General features: G+C 45.3%; 3 protein-coding genes across 3 annotated transcripts in view; all 3 read right to left on the bottom strand.

Annotated features, from left to right (window-relative positions):
• Positions 1 to 1,135: 1,135 nt before the first annotated feature.
• Positions 1,136 to 4,422, bottom strand: LOC119937566. Its single transcript, XM_038757122.1, has 3 exons — positions 4,384 to 4,422; positions 2,092 to 2,425; positions 1,136 to 1,538 (listed from the first exon to the last, which is right to left on the bottom strand). The coding sequence occupies exons 1-3, from the start codon at positions 4,420 to 4,422 to the stop codon at positions 1,306 to 1,308; spliced, it is 606 nt and encodes a 201-aa protein (XP_038613050.1). The 3' UTR covers positions 1,136 to 1,305.
• LOC119937565 lies at positions 4,389 to 21,586 on the bottom strand. Its single transcript, XM_038757121.1, has 7 exons — positions 21,509 to 21,586; positions 21,126 to 21,361; positions 20,083 to 20,141; positions 15,803 to 16,135; positions 10,088 to 10,252; positions 8,776 to 8,909; positions 4,389 to 4,505 (listed from the first exon to the last, which is right to left on the bottom strand). The coding sequence occupies exons 1-7, from the start codon at positions 21,584 to 21,586 to the stop codon at positions 4,470 to 4,472; spliced, it is 1,041 nt and encodes a 346-aa protein (XP_038613049.1). The 3' UTR covers positions 4,389 to 4,469.
• Positions 19,660 to 23,725, bottom strand: part of NHS (NHS actin remodeling regulator) — a 232,402-nt gene continuing 228,336 nt past the window's right edge. The window contains 1 exon segment of the mRNA XM_038757120.1: positions 19,660 to 23,724. Coding sequence (XP_038613048.1) covers positions 23,250 to 23,724 — 475 coding nt within the window. The 3' untranslated portion in view covers positions 19,660 to 23,249.

Genomic DNA, 23,725 nt, shown 5'->3' with positions numbered 1-23,725 from the left:
TCCCCCCCAGGGAAGAAGGTATCAAAAAGACACAGTTCTGCAAACGTGAGAATAGGAGTTGGGGAAGTGAAGGGCAAGCGGAAGGACGTTACAAGCATCCTTGCTTTTTGCTTTCTTCAGACCGCTGTGGGTACGGTTTTTAGGGGGGCCTGTCTGACCCCTGACAGTAAGCGCTCAATAAATACGATTGAATGAATGACTTGTCCAAGGTCACACAGAGGACAAGCACCAGTTTGGATATGGCCACTTACAACCAGACATATCACTTTAATTCCTGACGAAATCATGTTTGTGTTGTGGGGACAAATGTGGGAAGTCTAAATTAGGATTAAACTGGGAGGGGAAAAAAAAGGGGAAATTTTCTCTTGGGTTTCAATTCATCAGCCATTCTGGCTTTGTTAAAAAACAAAGTTTCTCTTAAAGAATATCCAAATTTCTCCTCATTAAGGTTTCTGTCTTTTCAACTTTTAACATGCACTTAACTAACAACATCCTACAGAAAAAGATTGCAATAGCCCAGAGATCTGAACTATAATCCTGAAAAAAAGGTAAGAACTCAGACCTTTCCTTGCCTCCCTGAAAAACTCTTAAAATTAAATGGAGAGAAACAAAATATTTTCCAGAAAGACTTTTCCTTCACTTGATTCTAGTGTAGATGAAAAAAAATCTGCATTTCATCAGCACTTTTTAAATGATAAAAGGTATTTCTCAAAGAAGTACTTGAATTGAATGCCTGAGTTGTAAGGCACTGTAATAGTCAATAAAAAGAGGCCCTGCCCTTCAAGCCTAGGTATCTCTAAGGTTGTAAGAGAGAAAAACCAAGCAGAGCGATGATGCGGCTTTAAAAAACAAAATCCGGCATCGAGTCATAGTTGATGTGGGTCATAATCTCAACTCTTGGCTGTGTGGTTTGCTTCTAACAGAGAGGCAGAATCCAGGTCTCGACTGAGAAACCCTCGCTGGGTTCCCGCTAAACCTTTCCCCTTTCTCATAGGTCACCCTCGCCCTCCAGCCTCGAGGCGAGGAGAAGACCGTCCCTGATCTGAATGCTAAGAGGTGCTCCCCAAAATGAATGGCCAGAAATCACCCCAAAGATACTCCAGTGTTTCACCTTTCGGATGAACCTGAGCTGCCCTGCTCATGGCGAAGGGGGGCTCTGGCTTGCGGCCTGGCTTTGGTTTTAGAATGACCTCAGGCTGTGCCCCTAAGGTTGACCCACCTGACTGGTCCCTACCCTTTCCGTTGGGTAGAAATATTTGGCACGAACCAGAGTTAGGCGGTGTGGACAACCAAACAAAAAGTGTTTTAGTCCATGAGGCGAATGGGGTCCTTCTCCTGCGGTTTTCCCAAGGAAGGGCTCCGGGGAGGGCTCTTGTCGTTACTGGCGGTAAGTACAACTTTCCTTCTGAATCCGGTTGTGGCCTTCTTGCGGTCATGTCGGAGGCTACGAATTGTACTGTTGATGGCGGCCATGCAGGCTTTCCAATCGTACCCAGTTTCCGTGAGATCGAAGGATGGACAGTTGTCTTGGAGGAAATCTAATGAGGAAAAACAAAATACACCACAAACAGACACGCAGCGTGGCCTACTGGATAGAACAAGCGCCTGGGAGTCCGAAGGACCTGGGTTTTAATCCTGCGTGACCTTGGACAAGTCACTTCACCTCTCTGGGGCTCAGTTTCCTCATCTGTAAAACGGGGATTTTGGCTGGGAGGTCCATGAGGGCCAAGGACTATGTCCAACCTGATCGGTTTCTGGGCTACCGTGCGGCTTGCGATCAGGTCATCACACTGTGACACAGCTTCCTAGTAGCAAGGGGACAGTACAGAAGGTGGGAGGAGAGGAGAGGGGAAGGGACTGTAGAATGTAAATTTGTTGTGGGCAGGGAATGTGTCCGTTTAATGTTCTACTGTATTCTCCCAAGCGCTTAGAACAGGGCTCTGCACACAATAAGCGTTCAGTAAATACAACTGAATGAATGAATGAGGAGAGAAGAGAGGAGCGGAGCGGAACGATTCTTTCTGAATGAAGCCCTGGGATTTCAATCAGTCGATGAGCTGCGACTAATGTTCTGGAACAGCTGAATCTCACCCATGGGTTCCAACGACTGCATTTTGTTGGATGGAGGCGGCTGAAACACTTCCGGGAAGGCGTTACCGTCCCAGGCCACGTTTCGAGGCGTGGCTTTGGCCGAGGTGGTCGTCTTCGAGGCCGACTGAGAAGTGACTTCATCTTCCTCGCTGTAACTCAGGTCCACACATATCGTCGGATCCGGGGTGCGGGCGACTTTATTTTTGCCCTCGCCTTTCCCCTGCAGCAAAAAGCCGGGGTTAGAGGAAGCTCTGTGACGCGTGATCCCGGAGGGGGTGGGGGCGGGGGAGTGACATTTGTTTGTCCTTCCGTCCTGGGGGCCGAAAAATTGTGCCTGAAGGAGTTGGGGGACAAAGCCGGAAGGAACCAAGGCAGATCCGCGAGGCAGAGATGGGTGGTCGCAAAAAGCCCGAACCCAGAAGCGCCCTGATTCTCATCAGCCCTTCGGTCGCCTCTTATATTCACGTACTTGTCACTGATTTATGGATTTATGGATATCTGCATATTCGATAATACATCTTGTTGCCCCTTTTAGAGCGCAAGCTCCTTATGGGAAGAGGATGTGTCTTGTGATTTGGTTCTATCTCATTCATTTATTCATTCATTCAATCATATTTATTGAGCGCTTACTGTGTGCAGAGCACTGTACTAAGCACTTGGGAAGTACAAGTTGGCAACATATAGAGACGGCCCCTACCCAACAATGGGCTCACAGTCTAGAAGGGGGAGACAAACAACAAAACAAGTAGACAGGTGTCAAAACCATTGGAATAAATATAATTATAGCTATATACACATCATTAATAAAATAAATAGAATAGTAAACATGTACAAGTAAAATAAATAGAGCAATAAATGCCAGCATTTAGTACAAGGCAATGCTTATGGTGGAGCTGAAAACGACTCTACTGTCTGGGGTGACAGGACAGGATTCTAGGGGCAGTCACAGCCCACTAGAGAAGCAGAGAGGCCTAGCGGAAAGAGCACAGACCTGAGAGTTGGAGGACCCGGGTTCTAATCCAAGGCTTTGCCACTTTTTAAAAAAATTTTATTAAGCGCTCACTATGTGTCAAGCACTGTTCTAAGCGCTGGGGTAGGTACAAATCAGTCAGGTCGGATGCAGTTCCCGTCCTGGCTACTTGCCTGCTGTTTATCACTTGATGGGCAAGTCACTTGATGTCTCTGGGTCTCCATGTCCTCATTTGTAAAAATGGGGATTCACTATCTATTCTCTCGCCTCCTTAGACCATATGGACAGGACTGTCCCCGATCTGCATGGACTACATCTACCCAGTGCTTTGTACAGAGCTTGGCACATAGTAGATGCTTAAAAAATGCCACAGTTATCATTACTATTGTTATTATTATTATCATTATTCTCTATGGCTCCCACTGGGTCTGCCCACCCTCCTAATAGTAAAGCATGTCAGCTTTGCTTCACTTTCTCCCACACAACTGTTTCTCGGGTCTGGCCGGAATGAGTTGACAGGCAAGGCCTGAAGCCGGGATGCATCCCACCCCTTCCCTTCTTGATAACTGAACTACAGGCTCTTTCATAAAATGCCAGAAGAGCAACATTTTCAATGTTGGAGGAAGGGTTTTAAACGGGAAATATCACTAAAACGTTTCCAATAACATCCTGGTCCTACAGGTGATGACACAGCCATGATCAAAAGGGACACTTCTTGTGTTATGTAATTATCAGGGCTGGGACTGATAGTCTACCAACACTGATCAATCATGGCTACTCTTCTGTGAGGTTTGATCTTGGCTTCGGAATATTTTTATTTTGGAGCTGGAGAGCTGCATCCTGCCATTCTTCTCTAAGTGCTTCCACTGAAATCCACGGAGAAGCAGCATGGCATAATGGATAGAGAACGGGCCTGGGAGACGGAAGGTCATGGGTTCTAATCTCGGATCTACACTTGTCTGCTGTGTGACCCTGGGCAAGTCACTTGAGTTCTCTGTGCCTCAGTTACCTCATGAGACTGTGGGACAGGGACTGTGTCGAACCCAGTAAGCTTGTAACCACCTCAGCGCTTAGTACAATGCCTGGCACAAGCCTGGGAGCCCCCTTCTAGACCGTGAGCCCATTGTTGGGTAGGGATTGTCTCTATTTGTTGCCAAATTGTACGTTCCAAGCGCTCAGTACAATGCTCTGCAAACAGTAAGCACTTAATAAATATGACTGAATGAACAAATACCACGATTATTATTATTATGATTGTGAGAGATGCATTTCCTACCACATGAATAATAGTGAGCAATGATTTAAACTCAAAAGTCACTTACTGTCCGTATTTTGGTTTCGCAGCACAAACAGCGAATCATAGCATTGACATTGGTGACGCAGGTTTTCCAGTCTCTTCCGTATTCACTCAAATCATAATTTGGGAAAAAAGTTGCAAGAAATTCTACAGGAAGGAAAGAAGTTCTCTCTTTTTAAGGTATCTCAAGAACACGACCACATCTGGAACAGAAACGACCTTTCTGGGAGGCCTCTGAATCATGGAGAAGCAGTGAGGAAAGAGCACGGGGCCTGGGAGTTGGAGGACCTGTGTTCTAATTCCAGCTCTGCCAATTTCTTGTCCTTGGGTAAGTCACTTAACTTCTCTGTACCTTAGTTTCCTCAACTGTAAAATGGGGATAAAATACCCGTTCTTCCTTCTACTTAGAGTGTGAGCCCCATGAGGGACAGAGACTGTGTCCGACCTAATTCACTTGTACCTACCCCAGTGTGCTTAAGTTTCATTTATTCATTCAATCGTATTTATTGAGCGCTTACTGTGTGCAGAGCACTGTACTAAGCGCTTGGGAAGTACAAGTTGGCAACATATAGTTTGACACATAGTAAGCACTTAAATACCATAAAAAATGACGTACTATGATAATAATAATAATAATGACATTTGTTAAGCGCTTACTATGTGCAAAGCACTGTTCTAAGAGCTGGGGAGGATACGGACGTTCAGGTTGTCCCACGTGGGGCTCACAGTCTTAATCCCCATTTTACAGATGAGGGAACTGAGGCACAGAGAAGTGAAGTGACTTGCCCAAAGTCACATAGCTGACAAGCAGTTGGAGCCGGGATTTGAACGCATGACCTCTGACTCCCAAAGCCTGTGCTCTTTCCACCAGAGCCACGCTGCTTCTCTACTAAAACTTAGAGAAGCAGCTTAGAGAAGCCGCGTGGCTCAGTGGAAAGAGCACGGGCTTTGGAGTCAGAGGTCATGGGTTCAAATCCCGGCTCTGCCAATTATCAGCTGTGTGACTTTGGGCAAGTCACTTCACTTCTCTGTGCCTCAGTTACCTCATCTGTAAAATGGGGATGAAGACTGTGAGCCCCCCTTCTCTCCTTCTACAGACCAGCCCGCACCCTCCGCTCCTCCGCCGCTAATCTCCTCACCGTACCTCGTTCTTGCCTGTCCCACCATCGACCCCCGGCCCACGTCCTCCCACTGGCCTGGAATGCCGTCCCTCCCCACATCCACCAAGCTGGCTCTCTTCCTCCCTTCAAGGCCCTACTGAGAGCTCACCTCCTCCAGGAGGCCTTCCCACACTGAGCCCCCTCCTTCCTCTCCCCCTCCTCCCCTCCCCATCCCCCCGCCTTACCTCCTTCCCCTCCCCACAGCACCTGTATATATGTATATATGTTTGTACGTATTTATTACTCGATTTATTCAGTTATTTTATTTGTACATATTTATTCTATTTATTTTATTGTGTTAATATGTTTTGTTTTGTTCTCTGTCTCCCCCTTCTAGACTGTGAGCCCACTGTTGGGTAGGGACCATCTCTATATGTTGCCGACTTGTACTTCCTAAGCGCTTAGTACAGTGCTCTGCACACAGTAAGCGCTCAATAAATACGACTGAATGAATGAATGAAAATGTGGGACAACCTGATCACCTTGTAACCTCCCCAACGCTCAGAACAGTGCCTTGCACATAGTAGGTACTTAATAAATGCTATCATTATTATTATTATATTATAAATAGTGAGCTCTTAATAAATACCATAAAAATGTTTTTTTCAATGATAACCATTTCAATTATGGCAAAAAAAAAAAATAATAGTGACAGGTCTGAGTGATAGGGCTTCAAGATAATACAAAATCTCCTGAAAGAGTTCATTTCACTTAAGTGCTCAGAACAGTGCTTTGCATATAGTAAGTGCTCAATAATACCACTGATTAATTTATTGATTAATGGGGCGGAACCCGAGTGTGATCTAACATTCAATTTAATATCGACAACAAAGCCACCGGTTTCAGCTGCGGTGCAACAGCGCCACCTTGTGGAGACAAACTGTAAATGACATTCATTCATTCAGTCAGTCAGTCAATGGTATTTATTGAGCGCTCGTCTTTGTGCCCCTTACTGAATATCTGCAGAATTTTACTGATCTCTGAAAGCTGGTTGATTTTATTTGCAAAAATGGATAACCCCCCCCCCACTAAAAAACATCTTCCTCTCCCAATTCCCTGCCCTGGAATTTCTGGGCCCCCCTCTCCCAAGTGCTTAATACAGTGCTCAGTACACAGCAAGCACTCAATAAACACCATTTATTGATTGATAACAAAGCCTCAGTATTGATATCTGATTTTCCTCCTCTAAGTTCGTTGTGGGCAGGAAATGTGTCTACCAACTCCGCTACACTGTACTCTCCCAAGTACACAGTACAATGTTCTGTCAGTCGTATTTATGGAGCGCTTACTGTGTGTAGAGCACTGTACTAAGCGCTTGGGAATAGGATAGTATATAGTATATTACACTATAGTATAGTACAGTATAGAGAAGCAGTGTGGTTCAGTGGCAAGAGCCCAGGCTTTGGAGTCAGAGGTCTGGGGCTCGAATCCCGCTCCACCGCTTGTCAGCTGTGTGACCTTGGGCAAGTCATTTCACTTCTCTGGGCCTCAGTTCCATTTGTAAAATGGGGATGAAGACTGTGAGCCCCACGTGGGACAACCTGATCACCTTGTAAATTCCCCAGTGCTTAGTACAGTGCTTTGCACATAGTAAGCGCTTAATAAATGCCATCATTATTATTATTATTCTGTGCGTAGCAAGCACTTACTAAACTCATTCATTCATTCAATCAATCGTATTTATTGAGCGCTTACTGTGTGCAGAGCACTGTACTAAGCGCTTGGGAAGTCCAAGTTGGCAACATATAGAGACGGTCCCTATCCAACAGCGGGCTCACAGTCTAGAAGGGGGAGACAGAGAACAAAACATATTAACAAAATAAAATAAATAGAATAAATAGAGTAATAAATACTAAATACTCCTGATTGACTGGCACAATGGCTTGGTATTTAATTCGATCATATTTATTCATTCAATCGCAACTCTGTTACACGATACTCTCCCAAGTACACAGTACAATGTTCTGTGCATAGCAAGCACTTACTAAATACTTCTGATTGACTGGCACAATGGCTCAGTATTTAATTCGACCGTATTTATTCATTCAATCGCATTTATTGAGCGCTTACTGTGTGCAGAGCACTGTACTAGGCACTTAAGATGAAAACAAGTCTCAGGCCAACCTCCAATTGAATTAAATCATTATTTTAAAATTCCAGTTGAACCAAAACAGGGGGGAAAGAACCAAACCCTCATAGTTCCTGTTACGATTAGGATTCAAAATACTGAGTATTTATGGAGCGCTTACTGTGTGCAAAGCACTGTACTAAGCGCTCAATATTAATATATTTCCCACTCTACACTGGCTGTAAGCTAATTCTGGGGAGGAAATGTGACTACCGTATTGTGGGCTCACAGTCTAGAAGGGGGAGACAGACAACAAAACAAAACAGATTAACAAAATAAAATAAATAGAATAAATATGTACAGGTAAAATAAATAAATAGAGTAATTAAACATGTACAAACAGTGATCTCTCCTCTAACCAAAGCTCTCCATGTTGGGGCTATGAAAAGTTCTGCTGTTGGCTGGACGGGAGGCCGGGTTTTAGGCGGAGGACGCTGGGGAAAGTAGCCCTCATGGAAGCAGGGGACAGTAGTGTGTGTCTACACTTGTTTGTGGAGGTGACTTTTTCCCCCCCAATGGATTGTTCCAGTAGGGCAAATCTGTAGGTTAAAATAAGTACTGGTGACACCCTACCCTTAATTTACAACTGGATTGAAAGTAGCATTTTTTGTTGTTGCTAAAGCATTTTGTGAAACTGAAAATTACCTCCTGCCACGTGTAAGCTTAGAGCCATACGACTTATTTGGAAACAAACCATATTGAATAATTCAACACGGGATCCAATTAAATATTTTTCATTACGAAATTAGTAACTGGCTAAATTATGAGGCCTGGTCTGTCAAAAAACTGTTGGTGTTAAAATATCTACTATTTTCGTAGGTAATTCAATCCTTTCCAACTGGTTTAAGCATTGCATGATGAATACCAATTTTTTTACGTGTGTATATATACTCATAATCCTCTACTTTGACTGTGAGCCCCTTGTGGGACAGGAACTGTGTCCAACCTAATTAATTTGTATCTACCTCAAGGCTTAGAACAGTGCTTGACATATAGTAAGTGTTTAACAAATGCCATAATAATAATAATAACCATTACATATACATATACACAAAAATATGTTTTAGTAGGGTAAAGGGATAAAATAATACATTAGAAAAATGAGAAGAAGCATTGTTTTAATACTCACAGTGCTGTTTCCCTGGGAAGAAGCAAGCCTGTGTCTTTTATGCAAGAAGATAAACTCCATTTCCCCAGCGTCCCTCTGCCCCGCTGAGGGATTTGAGACCCCTTGGTCACTTACGACAGGCAAACCTTCACTTCCTGAAACCTGCAGTAGGAGACAAAACTTATTAGACATTTTCTAGCTACAACTGGGGAGTCAAAACAAAATGAAAACAAGTCTCAGGCCAACCTCCAATTGAATTAAATCATTATTTTAAAATTCCAGTTGAACCAAAATGGCGGGGGGCGGGGGGGGGGGGGAACCAAGCCCTAATAGTTCCTATTATGATTATGATTCAAAATATTGAGCAGCATGGTCTAGTGGAAAGAGGATGGGCCTGGGCAATCATTTGACTTCTCTGTGCCTCACTTACCTCAGCTGTAAAATGGGGATTAAGACTGTGAGCCCTATGTGGAACTGGGACTGGGTCCAACCCAATTACCTTGTAGTTACCCCAGCGCTTAATGCCTGGCATATAGTAGGCATTTAACAAATTTCATTTAAAAAGTAGCTTTGACTAAGAAGCTGAAGTAATATGCAGAAATGACTAAAACTGCAAATTAAAAACAAAGCATTCGTGAATAGCAAAATGACCAAAATGCAAGACACTGTCTCAATCACTGTGAATTATTTTTCTTAAGAGCTTGTAACAGTCCTCTATATTTAGAATCCCAAGCCTGAACTGCTTTCAAAAGCGGTTATTTTAGGAATATGAAACAGCTACCCCTCATTTCTACTGAATAGAAACAAAGAAGTAACCAGTCTGTAGCTCCAACAGGAGAGACTGATGTGAGATAAGAGGAAGAACTTTCTTGTTTTTGAGGTTTGTTAAACACCGGAATAGGTTACTGAGGGAGAATGCTAAATCTACCCTAGAGGTCCTGTAAAAAAATTTACCAAAAAGGTGCCTGTATGTCTAAACTGTTGAGACGTTGCCTGGAGGCAAAGAGGGTGAACTAGGTTCTTCCCAGTCTTTTGATTCTCTGAACTGGTCTAACAGGAGTAAAAAGAATAAGAATAGGGCATTAATAAGCAATGAGGGCAATGCATTAAGGAAAAAAATATATAAATGCAAGGTAAAGAACGTGACGGCATCTGAAGTTGGTCCTGAAACAAATTAGCACCTAAAAATAAAATCAATTTGCAGGAAATGGACTGAACTGACACATAGTAAGCACTAAACAAAATTCCATTATTATTATCTCAAAATGAAATGAAGTGTTGACCTAGTCACATATTCCCCGATGTAAGAAAAGAAAAAAATCAGCATAATTACCATATGAAAGTTGGGAGATATAATGGTGGTTATTACCGCTGCCTTGGGAATTGGGTTCTATGGCTAACATGCCTGAAGCAGAAAGACCGTTCTCCAAATCCTCATTTTCGGAATTTTCTATTATCACAGCTTCTACTTCGTCCTCAACATTCACAGTAATGTACTCTAAGAACAAGCAAAGAGAAAGTGAATTTAAAATGTACCCTCCAGTTTCTTAAGTGGCTTCTTCTAGTGCACCAGGGAGAGGGGGATAATGAACTTGACTAATTTATGATAAGCAACTCCAAAGAGTCTAAAATATAACTCTAAAAGCTGATTTTTCTTTTGTCTTCAATATCATGCTAACTTAAAGGAAATGACATCTTCCAAGAAATGAATTTCAATAGTGACTGTTGATAAAATGGAACATTCTATAAAATATGGTATCTAGTTCTGACTGTAAATATGGTATGCTTTACACATACACCAACTGGTGAGGATCAATTCGACCAATTCTCCCTAGCATCCTCTCCACGATTACAGAGTTAATCTGCCAAAAACTGCAAAACTGAACTCTTCCATTATATCCCTGCTTGCTTTCCAATAAGGTTTCATTATCCAGTAAATCGCTCAATGGATTGATCGCCTGCAATTCCGCTGACACAAACAACTCTCGCCCTTCCATCAAGATATTTATGATTTCCCAGGTATTGAAGTAGCATGGCCTAGTGAGACGGAGGATGTGGGTTCCAATTCTGACTCTGCCACCTGTCTGCTGCGTGACCATGGGCAAGTCACTTAACTTCTCTGTGCCTCAGTCTCCTCATCTATAAAATGGGGAATCAGTACCTTTTCTCTCTCCAACTTTGACTGTGAGCCCCATGTGGGCAGGGACTGTGTCCAACCTGATTTCCTTGTATCTACTTCAGTGCTTAGAAAAGTGCTTGCCATTTAGTAAATGCTGAATACCCAAATTATTATTATGATTACTTCAAAATAGAATTGCTCTGTAATTCAATCCACTTTAATCTGTCTATCCAACTAAGAATTCATGGAATCTCGGCTGTTCACTTTTTTGGACATTTAGCATATTTGGTCCCCTGAATTGTAAATGGAGAAAATTATACTCTGATTAGATCTTTCTGCTCCATTTGGATTTTAGTCTACGATTTTTGAAATCATCGTAGCCTACCCCAGACTTAAAACGCTCCTAGGATTCTTGATGCCTTTCATTTCATAGTATTACTATTCTTATCAATCAGTGAATGGTATTTATTGAGCACTTACTATGTGCAGATCACTGCACTAAGCACTTGGGAGAGTACAATTCGGCTAAATTAGCAGACATGTTCCCTGCCCATAATAAGCTTACAGTCTAGAAGGGGAGACAGACTTTAATATCACAGTGAAACACACCCAAGCCAGTTCTCTAAACTGGAAGCAGCATGGCCTGCTGGAAAAAACACGGGCCTGGGAGTGAAGAAGACCTGGGTTCTAATCCTCACTCTGCCACTTGTCTGCTGGGTGTCCTCGGGCAAGTCCCTTAACTTCTCTGTGCCTCTGTTTCCTCAAATTAATATTATAAATTATGTTAATATCTGTCTCCCCCTCTAAGATGAAGTTCAGTGTGGGCAGGAAACATCTGTCAACTCTGTTGCCCCAACTCTCTTAGGTGCTTAGGTCAGTGCTCTGCACACAGTAAGTGCTCAATAAGTACCAATTAGAGAAGCAGCGTGGCTCAATGGTAAGGAGCCCGGGCTTTGGAGTCAGAGGTCATGGGTTCAAATTCCGGCTCCGCCAATTGTCAGCTGTGTGACTTTGGGTAAGTCACTTCCCTTCTCTATGCCTCAGTTACCTCATCCGTCAAATGGGGATCAAGACTGTGAGCCCCCCGTGGGACAACCTGATCACCTTGTAACCTCCCCAGCGCTTAGAACAGTGCTTTGCACATAGTAAGCGCTTAATAAATGCCATCATTATTATTATTATTACCAGTGATGCTGATGATTCAATACCTGTTCTCCTTCCTACTTAGAATGCGACTTCAACATGAGACAGGAACTGTGTCCAACCTGACTTATTTGGATCTATCCCAGCGCTTTACACAAAGTGCTTAGCAAATACCATTAAAGTGTCTACCATCTGTTATATTGTACTTTCCCAAGCGCTTTATTATTATTATTATTATTATTATTATTATTAAGGTATTTAATAAGCACTTAGTTTTTGTTAAACACTGTTCTAAGCCCTGGGTTAAATACAAGTTAATTACGTTGCACACATTCCCTGTCCCACATGGGGCTCAACGACTAAGTCTCTGAGCTTGTTGTGGGCAGGGATTGTCACTCTTTATTGTTTCGTACTTTCCCAAGCACTTAGTACAGTGCTCTGCACACAGTGAGCGCTTAATAAAGACGATTGAATGAATGGGGGAGAATACGAAAACTGAGGCACAGAGAAGTGAAGTGACTTGCTCGAAGTCACACAGCAGACAAGTGGCAGAGCCAGGATAAGAACCCAGATCCCGACTCCCAGGGCCGGGCTCCCTCTACTAGGCCACACTGTGCCTCCCACACTTAGTACAGTGCTCTGCACACAGTAAGCACTCAATAAATAGGATTGTCCTGTGTCATTCTTGCCAAAGCTCCTTGCAGACAGGGAATATGTGTAACCCTGTTATGTTGTCCAGCGCTTAGAACAGTGCTTGGCACATAGTAAGCGCTTAACAGATACCATCGTTATTATTATTATTACTCTACCAAGCGCTTAGTTCAGTGTTCTGCACACAGTAAGGGCTGAATAAATATGATTGATTGGCCTGGGTCGTTCTTCCCAAAGCTCTCTGTGGGCAGCCAATGTGTCTCCCAGTTTTACTGTATCGTAGACTTCCAAGTGCTTAGTACAGTGCTCTGCAGGTAATGATAATAATAATCATAATATAATAATAATATGATGATGATAATAATAATAATAATGACGGAATTCATTACATGCTTACTATGTGCCAAGCACTGTTCTAAGCGCTAGGGAGGTTACAAGGTGATCAGGTTGTCCCACGGGGGTTCACAATTTTAATCCCCATTTTACAGATGAGGTAATTGAGGCCCAGAGAAATGAAGTGACTTGCCCAAAGTCACACAGCTGACAATTGGTGGAACCGGGATTTGAACCCATGACCTCTGACTCCAAACCCCAGGGTCTTTCCATTGATCAGTCGCTGGAGCACGGGCCTGGGACTCAGAAGCACCTGGGTTCTACTCCCGGCTTCGCCTTATATCTGCCGGGTGACCCTGGGCACGTCGTGTCACTTCTCTGGGCCTCGGTCACCTCATCTGTAAAACGGGGATTGAACGTGCTCACCCAATATGCTGGGCTTGGACGTCAGAGGTCATGGGTTCTAATCCTGGCTCCGCCACATGTCTGCTGTGTGACCTTGGGAAAGTCACTTAACTTCTCCGTGCCCGTTATCTGTAAAATGGGGATAAACTCTGTGAGCCCCACGTGGGACAACCTGATCACCTTGTAGCGCTTAGAACAGTCCTTTGCACATAGTAAGTGCTTAACAAATACCATTATTATTATTATATGGGACAGGGACTGTGTCATTCACTCATTCAATTGTATTTATTGAGCGCTTACTGTGTGCAGAGCACTAAACTACCCACTTGGAGTCCAACCTAACTTGTATCCACCCCAACGTTTAGCACAGTTCTCTCATCTGTAAACCGGGGATTGAAACCATGTGGCAAGAGCACAGGCTTGGGAGTCAGAGGTCATAGGTTCCAATCCCGGCCCCACCACTTGTCTGCTGTGTGACTTTGGGCAAGTCACTTCACTTCTCTGTGCCTCAATTCCTTCATCTGTAAAATGGGATTAAGACTGTGAGCCCCACGTGGGGCAACCTGATCACCTTGTATCCTCCCCAGTGCTAAAACAGTGCTTTGCACATAGTAAGCACTTCACAAATGACATCATTCCAGCGCTTAGAACAGTGCTTTGCACACAGTAAGCGCTTAATAAATGCCATCATTATTATTATTATTATGTGGCCCCATGCGGGACAGGGCCTGGTCCAACCTGGTTAACCTATATTTACCTCAGTGCTTCCAACAATGGTGGCCCATGGGAAGCACTCAACAGGGACCACATTAATAATAATATATTCTATTTATTCTGACGATTTTGACACCTGTCTACATGCTTTGTTTTTTCGTCCGTCTCCCCCCTTCTAGACTGCGGGCCCGTTGTCGGGTAGGGACCGTCTCCATATGCTGCCAACTTGTACTTCCCAAGCACTTAGTACAGCGCTCTGAATACGAGTAAGCGCTCGATGAACGCGACTGAATTATTGTTATTATTATGTGATTTAGTGGAAAGAGCCCGGGCTTGGGAGTCAGAGGTGGTGGGTTCTAATCCCGGCTCTGCCACTTGTCAGCTGTGGGACTTTGGGCTAGTCACTTCACTTCTCCCCCTCGTCCCCCTCTCCATCCCCCCCATCTTACCTCCTTCCCTTCCCCACAGCACCTGTATATATGTATATATGTTTGTACATATTTATTACTCTATTTATTTTACTTGTACATATCTATTCTATTTATTTTATTTTGTTAGTATGTTTGGTTTTGTTCTCTGTCTCCCCCTTCTAGACTGTGAGCCCACTGTTGGGTAGGGACCGTCTCTATATGTTGCCAACTTGTACTTCCCAAGTGCTTAGTACAGTGCTCTGCACACAGTAAGCGCTCAATAAATACGATTGATGATGTTGTTATTTGCCCTATGGCCTTGCAAAGATAGGTCTGTAAATTCTCGTTAATGGGGAGGTAAATTCTCGTTAATAGGAATGGGTGTTCCTTGATGGCCTTGAAGGCATCTGTTGCAGACTTGTTCTCTCGGCCTGCACAAATGGAGGGCTACGGTCAGCATACACAAAATGTGGTCAGTCATGTCAAGTCCGCTAGTGGACAACAGAATTATTGTTATTATTATGTGATTTAGCGGAAAGAGCCCGGGCTTGGGAGTCAGAGGTGGTGGGTTCTAATCCCGGCTCTGCCACTTGTCAGCTGTGTGACTCTGGGCTAGTCACTTCACTTCTCTGGCCCTCAGTTCCCTCATCTGCAAAATGGGGATTAAGACTGTGAGTCCCACGTGGGAAAACCTGATCACCTCGTATCTCCCAATAGGGCTTAGAACAGTGCTTTGCACATAGTATGCGCTTAACAAATACCATCATTATTATTATTGTTAAGTTCCACTGATGGGCTGTTACTGCCCCAGCCCTGGTTAGGGCAAGGCCCTCCATGGGGCCAACATGGGGTCAACGGCTGCCAACAGGGCTGGCTCCCCTCCCGGGCTCAGAGGTTGAGGCGGGGGACGGCCACAGGCCGCCATTTCTGCTCTCGACATCTTCCTCCCGGGGAGGGCGGGAACAACGGCCCCTGAGGGAAGGCCCCGTTGGCGGCCATGCTGGGCCGGGGGCGGAGGAGGCCCGTCCCCTCAGCCCCAAAACGGCGGGAAAACGGCGGCAACGCCGACGCCAAAACTGCGCATGCGCACCACCGCCCCCCCGTCCCGCGAGCGCTGTTGCTCCTCCATCGCCGCGCGCTTCTTGGACTCGAGAAGGGAGGGAGGAAAGATCGGCAGCCGCTCCAGCCAATCAGCGCCGGCGGGCCCGCCCCCCCTCCGACGACCGGCCAATGAGGCGCGGCGGCGCCGGGCGGGGGGCGGGCCTTAGCCTACCGTTTCTGCTGGGCCGTTGCGAACGGTGGCGGAGCGTTTTTCCCTCAGGCTTGGCCGGGGCGCGGAGGTCGAAGGAACGGCGAGGGAAGGGCGGCGAGGCCATCCTCCCCTCAGCCCCGGACATGGCGGCCACGGCGACGCCGCTGTCGCCGCCGTTGGGCCCCGGCCCTGGCAGTCCGGGCCGCGGAGGAGCGGGCTTTCCGTTGGCGGAGGCGGGTGGGGCCGGAATATGGCGTTGAAACGGAAGAGGCGACGTGCGCCGCCAACTCTTTTCCGTTTCTGCGGCTGCGCAGTGGCGTCCGGGGCAAACGGGCCTCCGGGGCCCGACGCGCCCTGAGGCGATGGGGGCTGCCGTTCATTCAGACCTATTGATTGAGTGCTTACTGTGCGCAGAGCACCGTGCTAAGCGCTTGGGAAGTACAAGTTGGCAACATATAGAGGCGGTCCCTACCCAACATTAAATCAATCAATCAATCGTATTTATTGAGCACCTGCTGTGCGCAGAGCACTGTACTAAGCGCTTGGGAAGTACAAGCTGGCAGCATATAGAGATGGTCCCTACCCAACAGTGGGCTCACAGTCTAGAAGGGGGAGACGGGGAACAAAACCAAACACACTAACAAAATAAAATAAATAGAATAGATAGGTACAAGTAAAATAAATAAATGAATAGAGTAATGAATATGTACAAACATAGATACAGGTGCTGTGGGGAAGGGAAGGAGGTAAGATGCGGGGGATGGAGAGAGGGACGAGGGGGAGAGGAAGGAAGGGGCTCAGTCTGGAAAGGCCTCCTGGAGGAGGTGAGCTCTCAGTAGGGCCTTGAAGGGAGGAAGAGAGCGAGCTTGGTGGATGGGCAGAGGGATTGGGGGCATTCCAGGCCTGGGGGAGGACATGGGCTGGGGGTCCATGGTGGGACAGGCGAAAACGAGGCCTGGTGAGGAGATTAGTGGCAGAGGAGCGGAGGGTGCGGGCTGGGCTGGAGAAGGAGAGAAGGGAGGTGAGGAAGGAGGGGGCGAGGGGATGGACAGCCTTGAAGCCCAGGGTGAGGAGTTTCTGCCTGATGCGCAGATTGATTGGTAGCCACTGGAGATTTTTGAGGAGGGGAGTAATATGCCCAGAGCGTTTCTGGACAAAGATAATCCGGGCAGCAGCATGAAGTATGGATTGAAGTGGAGAGAGACACGAGGATGGGAGATCAGAGAGAAGGCTGGTGCAGTAGTCCAGACGGGATAGGATGAGAGCTTGAACGAGCAGGGTAGCGGTATGGATGGAGAGGAAAGGACGGATCTTGGCAATGTTGCGGAGCTGAGACCGGCAGGTTTTGGTGACGGCTTGGATGTGAGGTGTGAACGAGAGAGCGGAGTCGAGGATGACACAAAAATAAAAATAAATAGAAATAATATTATAATATATAATATAATAATAAATATAATATAGAAATAGACAAAATGAAATAAGTAGAAGAAATATGTATAAGTAAAATAAATAAATAGACTAATAAATACGTACATATATACAGGTGCTGTGGGGAGGGGAAGGAGGTAGGACGGGGTGGGGGATGCTGTACTAAGCGCTGGGGAGGTTACAAGGTGATCAGATTGTCCCATGTGGGGCTCACAGTCTTCATCCCCATTTTACAGATGAGGGAACTGAGGCCCAGATTAAGGGACTTGCCCAAAGTCACACAACTGACGATGGGCAGAGTTGGGATTTGAACCCATGACCTCTGACTCCAAAGTCCGTGTTCTTTCCACTGAGCCACGCTGCTTCTCTATAATAATGGCATTTGTTCATTCATTCATTCATTCAATCGTATTTATTGAGCGCTTACTGTGTGCAGAGCACTGGACTAAGCGCTTGGGAAGTACAAGTTGGCAACATATGGAGACGGTCCCTACCCAACAGCGGGCTCACAGTCTAGAAGGGGGAGACAGACAACAAAACAAAACATATTAACAAAATAAAATAAATAGAATAAATATGTACAAGTAAAATAAATAAATAAATAGAGTAATAAATATGAACAAACGAATATACATATATACAGGTGCTGTGGGGAGAGGAAGGTGGTAAGATGGGGGGATGGAGAGGGAGATGGGGGGGATGCTGTTGTAGGCACTGGGGAGGTTATAAGGTGATCAGGTTGTCCCACGGGGGGCTCACAGTCTTCATCGCCATTTTACAGATGAGGTAACAAACTGAGGCACAGATTAAGTGACTTGCCCAAAGTCACACAGCTGACAATTGACAGAGTTGGGATTTGAACCCATCACATCTGGCTCCAAAGCCCGCGCTCTTTCCACTGAGCCACGCCGCTTCTCTATAATAATGGCATCTGTTAAGCACTTACTATGTACAAAGCGCTGGGGAGGATACACGGTGGTCAGATTGTCCCATGTGGGGCTCACAGTCTTCATCCCCATTTTATAGATGAGGGAACTGAGGCACAGAGAAGTTAAGTGACTTGCCCAAAGTCACACAGCTAACAATTGGCGGAGTGGAGATTTGAACCCATGACCCCTGACTCCAAAGCCCCGGCTCTTTCCACTTGGCCAAGCCGCTTCTCTATAATAACGGCATTTATTAAGCACTTACTATGTACAAAGCGCTGGGGAGGATACACGGTGATCAGATTGTCCCATGTGGGGCTCACAGTCTTCATCCCCATTTTATAGATGAGGGAACTCAGGCACAGAGAAGTGAAGTGACTTGCCTAAAGTCACACAGCTGACAATTAGCAGAGTTGGGATTTGAACCCGTGACCTCTGACTCCAAAGCCCCGGCTCTTTCCACTGAGCCACGCTGCTTTCCCCACTGCTGGTACTTGCCCAGCACTGTTCTGAGCGCTGGTGGGGATACAAAGTCATTCAGGTTTCCCCACATGGGGCTCCCAGGCTTCATTCCCATTGTACAGATGAGGGAACTGAGGCCCGGAGAACAATTATAGTAATCGTGATGACAGAGTTCAGAAGCAGCATGGCTCAGTGGAAAGAGCACGAGCTTTGGGGTCAGAGGTCACGGGTTCAAATTCCAGCTCTGACAATTGTCAGCTGTGTGATTTTGGTCAAGTTACTTAACTTCTCTGTGCCTCAGTTCCCTCATCTGTAAAATGAGGATTAAGACTGTGAGCACCCTGTGGGACAACCTGATCACCCTGTAACCTCCCCGGTGCTTAGAACAGTGCTTTGCATATAGTAAGCGCTTAATAAATGCCATTATTATTATTATTATTATTTGTTAAGTGGGTATTATGTGCCAAGCACTGCTCAAAGTGCTGGGATGGATACAGGGTCATCAGGTTGCCCCACGCCAGGCTCCCAGTCTTAATCCCCATTTTACAGATGAGGGAACTGAGGCCAGGAGAATCATAATCATAATAATCATATATATAATCATAATAGTAATAATGATGATGGTATTTGTTAAGCACTTACTATGTGCCAAGCACTGTTCTAAGCGCTGGGGGGAATACAAGGTGATCAAGTTGTCCCACATGGGGCTCACAATCTTAATCCCCATTTTATAGATGAGGGTTGAGGTGCGGCGGATTTGGGATCAGGGATGGAGAAGGGAATCCCAGACCTTGGTAACAAGGGGTAGGAAGTGGGCAAAATGAGAACATGATACATTAAGCATAGGGAAAGGGCAATGAATTCCCAATATCTGACAAGTATAAATACTACTTGATGATGATGAGGTTTATAATGATGACCTTTTGTGAAGCAGAAGAGTCAATGATAAATCAGGATCCTGGAGAATAAATGTTACAGTTTCACCTTTAACTTTTGAGTTCTTGGACCTCTTGGCAAAATTCCCCATTAAGGGTTGCAGCAGGACAGTGAAGAGGAAAGGTGTTTATTTAATTGCAGTCACGTTTATTTGCAGTTTCTATACACACTTTCTAGGTAATCAAACTTTTCTGACACGTTTTTGAGAGGGGTTCACAATGAAACTGTCACCGTTTTTACTAAAAATAAATACAAGACTTAAAGTGTTGCACAGCTCTAAAATATACAAAGGCTTGGATTGAATGTAAACTTTGAAAACATTTTACAAAAGAAACCATCTCTGCAACAATTTAAAAAGTTCATATTTACAAATATTACAAAAATACAAAATGGATGCAAGTCCATAAACCATTGTCTTTTCTGCCAGCATGAACTGGTTTGAGTACCGAAATAGTTACACTGTAACCTTCTTAATTTTTTTAATCTTTGAGTCGTAACCTACTTCTCTAAATCTGCCACTATTGCAGCAAATACACCCCATCAACTGACCTTTGGCAAAAGCAAACATAAGGTATGCTTTATTTGCTATAACTATTCCGTGTCCCATCCTCAGCCAAAAAAAAAAGAAAAATCACAATGCAGAATCAAAAGTAAGGTGTGTGTGTGTGTGTGTGTGTATTTTTCTTCCCCAGCGCAGAACCTAGAAAGAGTTGCATAAATTTCAAAAATCATTTTCAAAACGTCAGTGCAAACAGAACGAAAGCTGGAAATGATGCATCTCAGATTCCCTAATGTATGTACCCTGCCTCAACATTAGTAGTATTGATAACCTTAGTCCTAAATCTCAATCTCGAGTGCTTTAAAACCACGTAGACTTTAGATCATTAAAGATATCTTACTTTTTTAATCCCCCTCTCCTCCCCCCGCCCCACCGCCCAGCAACATATTTAAATTCTGAACATTCTTTTCCATAGTGGATTTACAATCCATCTCTATTTGGGTTTTTTTTTCCCCTTTAAATCTACTAAATAGAAAATAGAGAACCTTTGTCATAGACTTTTACTTTAAACAAAATAAGTAAAACTATGTTCTAAGTGTAAGTTCTGTGATCATTACATTTAGAAGGATTTCATTGCCTCACATTTCGGGTCAATGTGGTTGTCTTAAAATATATATGGAGCTTTTATCAAATTAAATTTATGTTGGTAATAAAAAGGTGCCATTTCATTCAAGTCGAGTCACGTGTTTTCTCTTTATGATTTAGAATAATTTTAGAGCACGCGTTACACGCTTCTTAAAGCAAAACCACCATGCTGTGAATTTACCACTGTTAGAAACAGTATAAAAAAGGGCCCTTGGATGACTGCGATGGCTGATCACGTCAACCTATCGAATTTGTCCCAAAACCTCAGTTTCATCTGGGCCACCTGTGTGCTTTTCCAAACATCCAGCTAAATGATTTATTTCCTCAATGTGGTGTCAGTTTTCTTAACTGGCACGTTCTCCAGTCCAGTTTCTCTTCTGATAAAGGCTTTTCCAAAAAGAGATTTTCACGCCACTATGCCAGTTCATTCCCCTTCCCCCAAACCCACACTCTCAACCTGACTATTCTTTGCCCGTTCATCCTACATGCAAGGAGAGCGAGCAACTCTCCATCACATTTTGATAGTGAACAGTAGATCGAGTGAATTTTTTTCTTTCCTTCCAAGACGACATTCCGATTTTCTCCCTGAATTGCTTCTGTCCATCCCATTAAAAATGTGAAAAGCCCATTCCTCGCAAAATCGTTACTCGCCTTCCGTTCCAAAGTTCTCTGCCTTACGCGTTGCTTGAAAAAACCCCAAAGCAATAAAAACCCCTTTCACACCTCCCACTTGCCCTACTACCATCTATTTATACTTGAAACAAGCTCCTTTTTTGGCTCCTTGACGCCTGAAGTACGTTCCTTCTCTCCCCTAATCCGATCACGCCTCACCGCAGGCCTCCTCCTCCTCCACAATCCATCCTCGGCACCGAACCTTCTCGCGTTCCAAAGCAGATTTTTAGTAATCATCGCCGCTTGCATTGGGACCAACTATCTCACATCTGGCCTCTGCATTCACACGAGCGCTTAGTACAGCGCCCTGCACACAGTAAGCGCTCAATAAGTACGATCGAATGAATGAGCGGCGTGACGCCGTTGGCAGATCTGAACGCATAACGGCGTTTCCTTTCGGTTTTAAGATGAGAAAATTCAAGTGATTTCAAGTAATTCAGCGTTTGTTTCCCTGCCTTCGTATTTATCGGAGCAGCGACTCTGACCCGCTTCCTTTCCCCTCTCCTTGCCCCTCCCTGCCCCCGCGCCAAGCAGTTCTAGTAAGAAAACCAGTCAAAAGCATTGGTGAACCAGTGTGCCCATCCCCAGCTTAACGAAGACTATAAATAATATGCATATACATACCTACTTCCCCAGCTACAGTTTTCACAGTGTCATTTCTGCTAATAATATTTAGGTAGCATGAATTTCATCAGCACAGAGAGAAAGCTTCACTGAAAACTCATCGCAGATATTTACTGTTGGATCCACGGCCCCCACTGCATGCTTACGATTTATTTATTCTGTTAGTTTAAGGACTGGAACTAATCTTCTAACGGGTTCCAAGAGTTTAAAGTCATTCGATTAGGACTGTGCATACTCCAGTAGCCTAATATAAGATAGGACCCCCCAAAAGTAACTAATTCTCCTATCCATTCTCTTTTAAAGCAATCCACGGTAAATAAGGGGTAAAGGATATTGTCAGATGCTGCTTCTTAGGGCTTTGTGTAGAGAATGATAGTCTTTTTTTCTTCATTAAACAAAAATATTGAAGTCATGCTGCAATTCAGTCTGTGCTCTTCATCTATACTTTATTTAAGGTCTGTCTCCCCCGCTAGATTATAAACTCTGAGGGCAGAGACCGCGTCTACACTAACTGTAGTGGATTCTCCCAAGCGCTTAGTTCAGTGCTCTGCACGCCGTGGGCGCTCAATAAATACTATCGATGGCCCGCTTGATGGATCCTGGACAGTTCCCGCAGGGCAAATCACAGCTACGCTGGCTACTGGTATATTTGGTGTTGAAGTTTGCCAGAAAAATATCAGGTAAAGATTGAAAAGATTTAGATTCACCTCTGCGTTTCAAGCAGCGATGTTCGGTTTTTCCTTCTTTCCACAGTTTGAAATTCAGATTTGAGCCTCAATTATTCTTCTGAAAGCAGTGTCGGTGGATGTCTACTTAAGTTTGCGGTCTGTTATGAAAATGGTATTCACAGAATACAGATTACCCTTTATTGTGTCTCCTATAAACAGTTTGTACGCACTCGATAATTGGCCAGGCGTCTGCTTTTCTCTCCCATTTCTATTTACAAACTGGTATCAAAAATATGGTATTTACATGTGTTTTTACTCCATTTGTTCTAAATTTAGTTTCAGTTCATTTTAGCGTAGAAAAATACCGATCCTTAAGAGTCGTTTCACTTCAGCCGAGGGAAGCGCTAGCGGCGAGAGAGCGTCTTTCCCGCCTCCAGCGGAGCTCTGAAGGGGGTCTCCTCGGAAAACTAGACGGACACCTGTGAAGTCGCCACCGGCGGGGACGAAGCGGGGACAACCCGACACGAAGCTAAAGAGCGTGGGGGAGAGCGGGGGCTTCTACGGTTTAGGAGACGCTGCTCTCGACGACCCCCGGGCAGGTCCGCGGCCTATGTCGGGCTCTTGGAGGACCTGTCGTCGTGGGGGCTGCCGTCGGAGTTCTCGGTCTCTCCCTCCGAGATGGCCTGCATGGGGGTGCTGTACAGCCTGCAGCGGACGCCGTATCGGCTGCTGCTGGCTGCGGGGGGTGCCCTGGAACGGCCGACCCTCGACGAGGCCGACCCGGCGAAGGCCTTGGAGGCGAATCCCTCCGCGTTGACCCTCGGGGAGCACGGGGGGAAGGGAGAGGCCGCGTCCGTGACGGGCGACCCCTGGGAGGGGTCGTCGCCCGCCGGCGGGGGGTCGGCCCCCACCTCCCCGGGGGGCTTGGGCGAAATGGGGCTCTTCAGGATCTCGGCGGCCGACATGCGGTAGCTCGAGTCCGAGCGGCTCCCCTTCTTGAGAAGCAGGAGTTTGAACTCCTCGTTGGACGTGTTGGATTTTTTGGCGTTTCTGTAGATGAGGCCCGGGGATCTCTGGCTGCCGG

This window comes from Tachyglossus aculeatus, chromosome 15 (assembly GCF_015852505.1).
Source record: "Tachyglossus aculeatus isolate mTacAcu1 chromosome 15, mTacAcu1.pri, whole genome shotgun sequence".
NCBI classification, from domain to species: Eukaryota; Metazoa; Chordata; class Mammalia; order Monotremata; family Tachyglossidae; genus Tachyglossus; species Tachyglossus aculeatus.
This window is presented reverse-complemented; position numbering and strand designations above follow the sequence as displayed.

What these genes read in the sequence shown, in the direction of transcription:
- LOC119937566 (XM_038757122.1), bottom strand. Translation starts at nt 4,422, where the DNA reads ATGATTCGCTGTTTGTGCTGCGAAACCAAAATACGGACA. An exon ending in GCGAAACCAAAATACGGACA is followed by an intron (nt 2,426 to 4,383) that starts GTAAGTGACTTT and finishes CAACTCCTTCAG; the next exon opens with GCACAATTTTTCGGCCCCCA. An exon ending in GCAGTCGTTGGAACCCATGG is followed by an intron (nt 1,539 to 2,091) that starts GTGAGATTCAGC and finishes TTTCCTCATTAG; the next exon opens with ATTTCCTCCAAGACAACTGT.
- LOC119937565 (XM_038757121.1), bottom strand. Translation starts at nt 21,586, where the DNA reads ATGATTACTAAAAATCTGCTTTGGAACGCGAGAAGGTTCGGTGCCGAG. An exon ending in GGAGGAGGAGGAGGCCTGCG is followed by an intron (nt 21,362 to 21,508) that starts GTGAGGCGTGAT and finishes GGTTTTTTCAAG; the next exon opens with CAACGCGTAAGGCAGAGAAC. An exon ending in GCAACGGCCCAGCAGAAACG is followed by an intron (nt 10,253 to 15,802) that starts GTAGGCTAAGGC and finishes GCTTGTTCTTAG; the next exon opens with AGTACATTACTGTGAATGTT.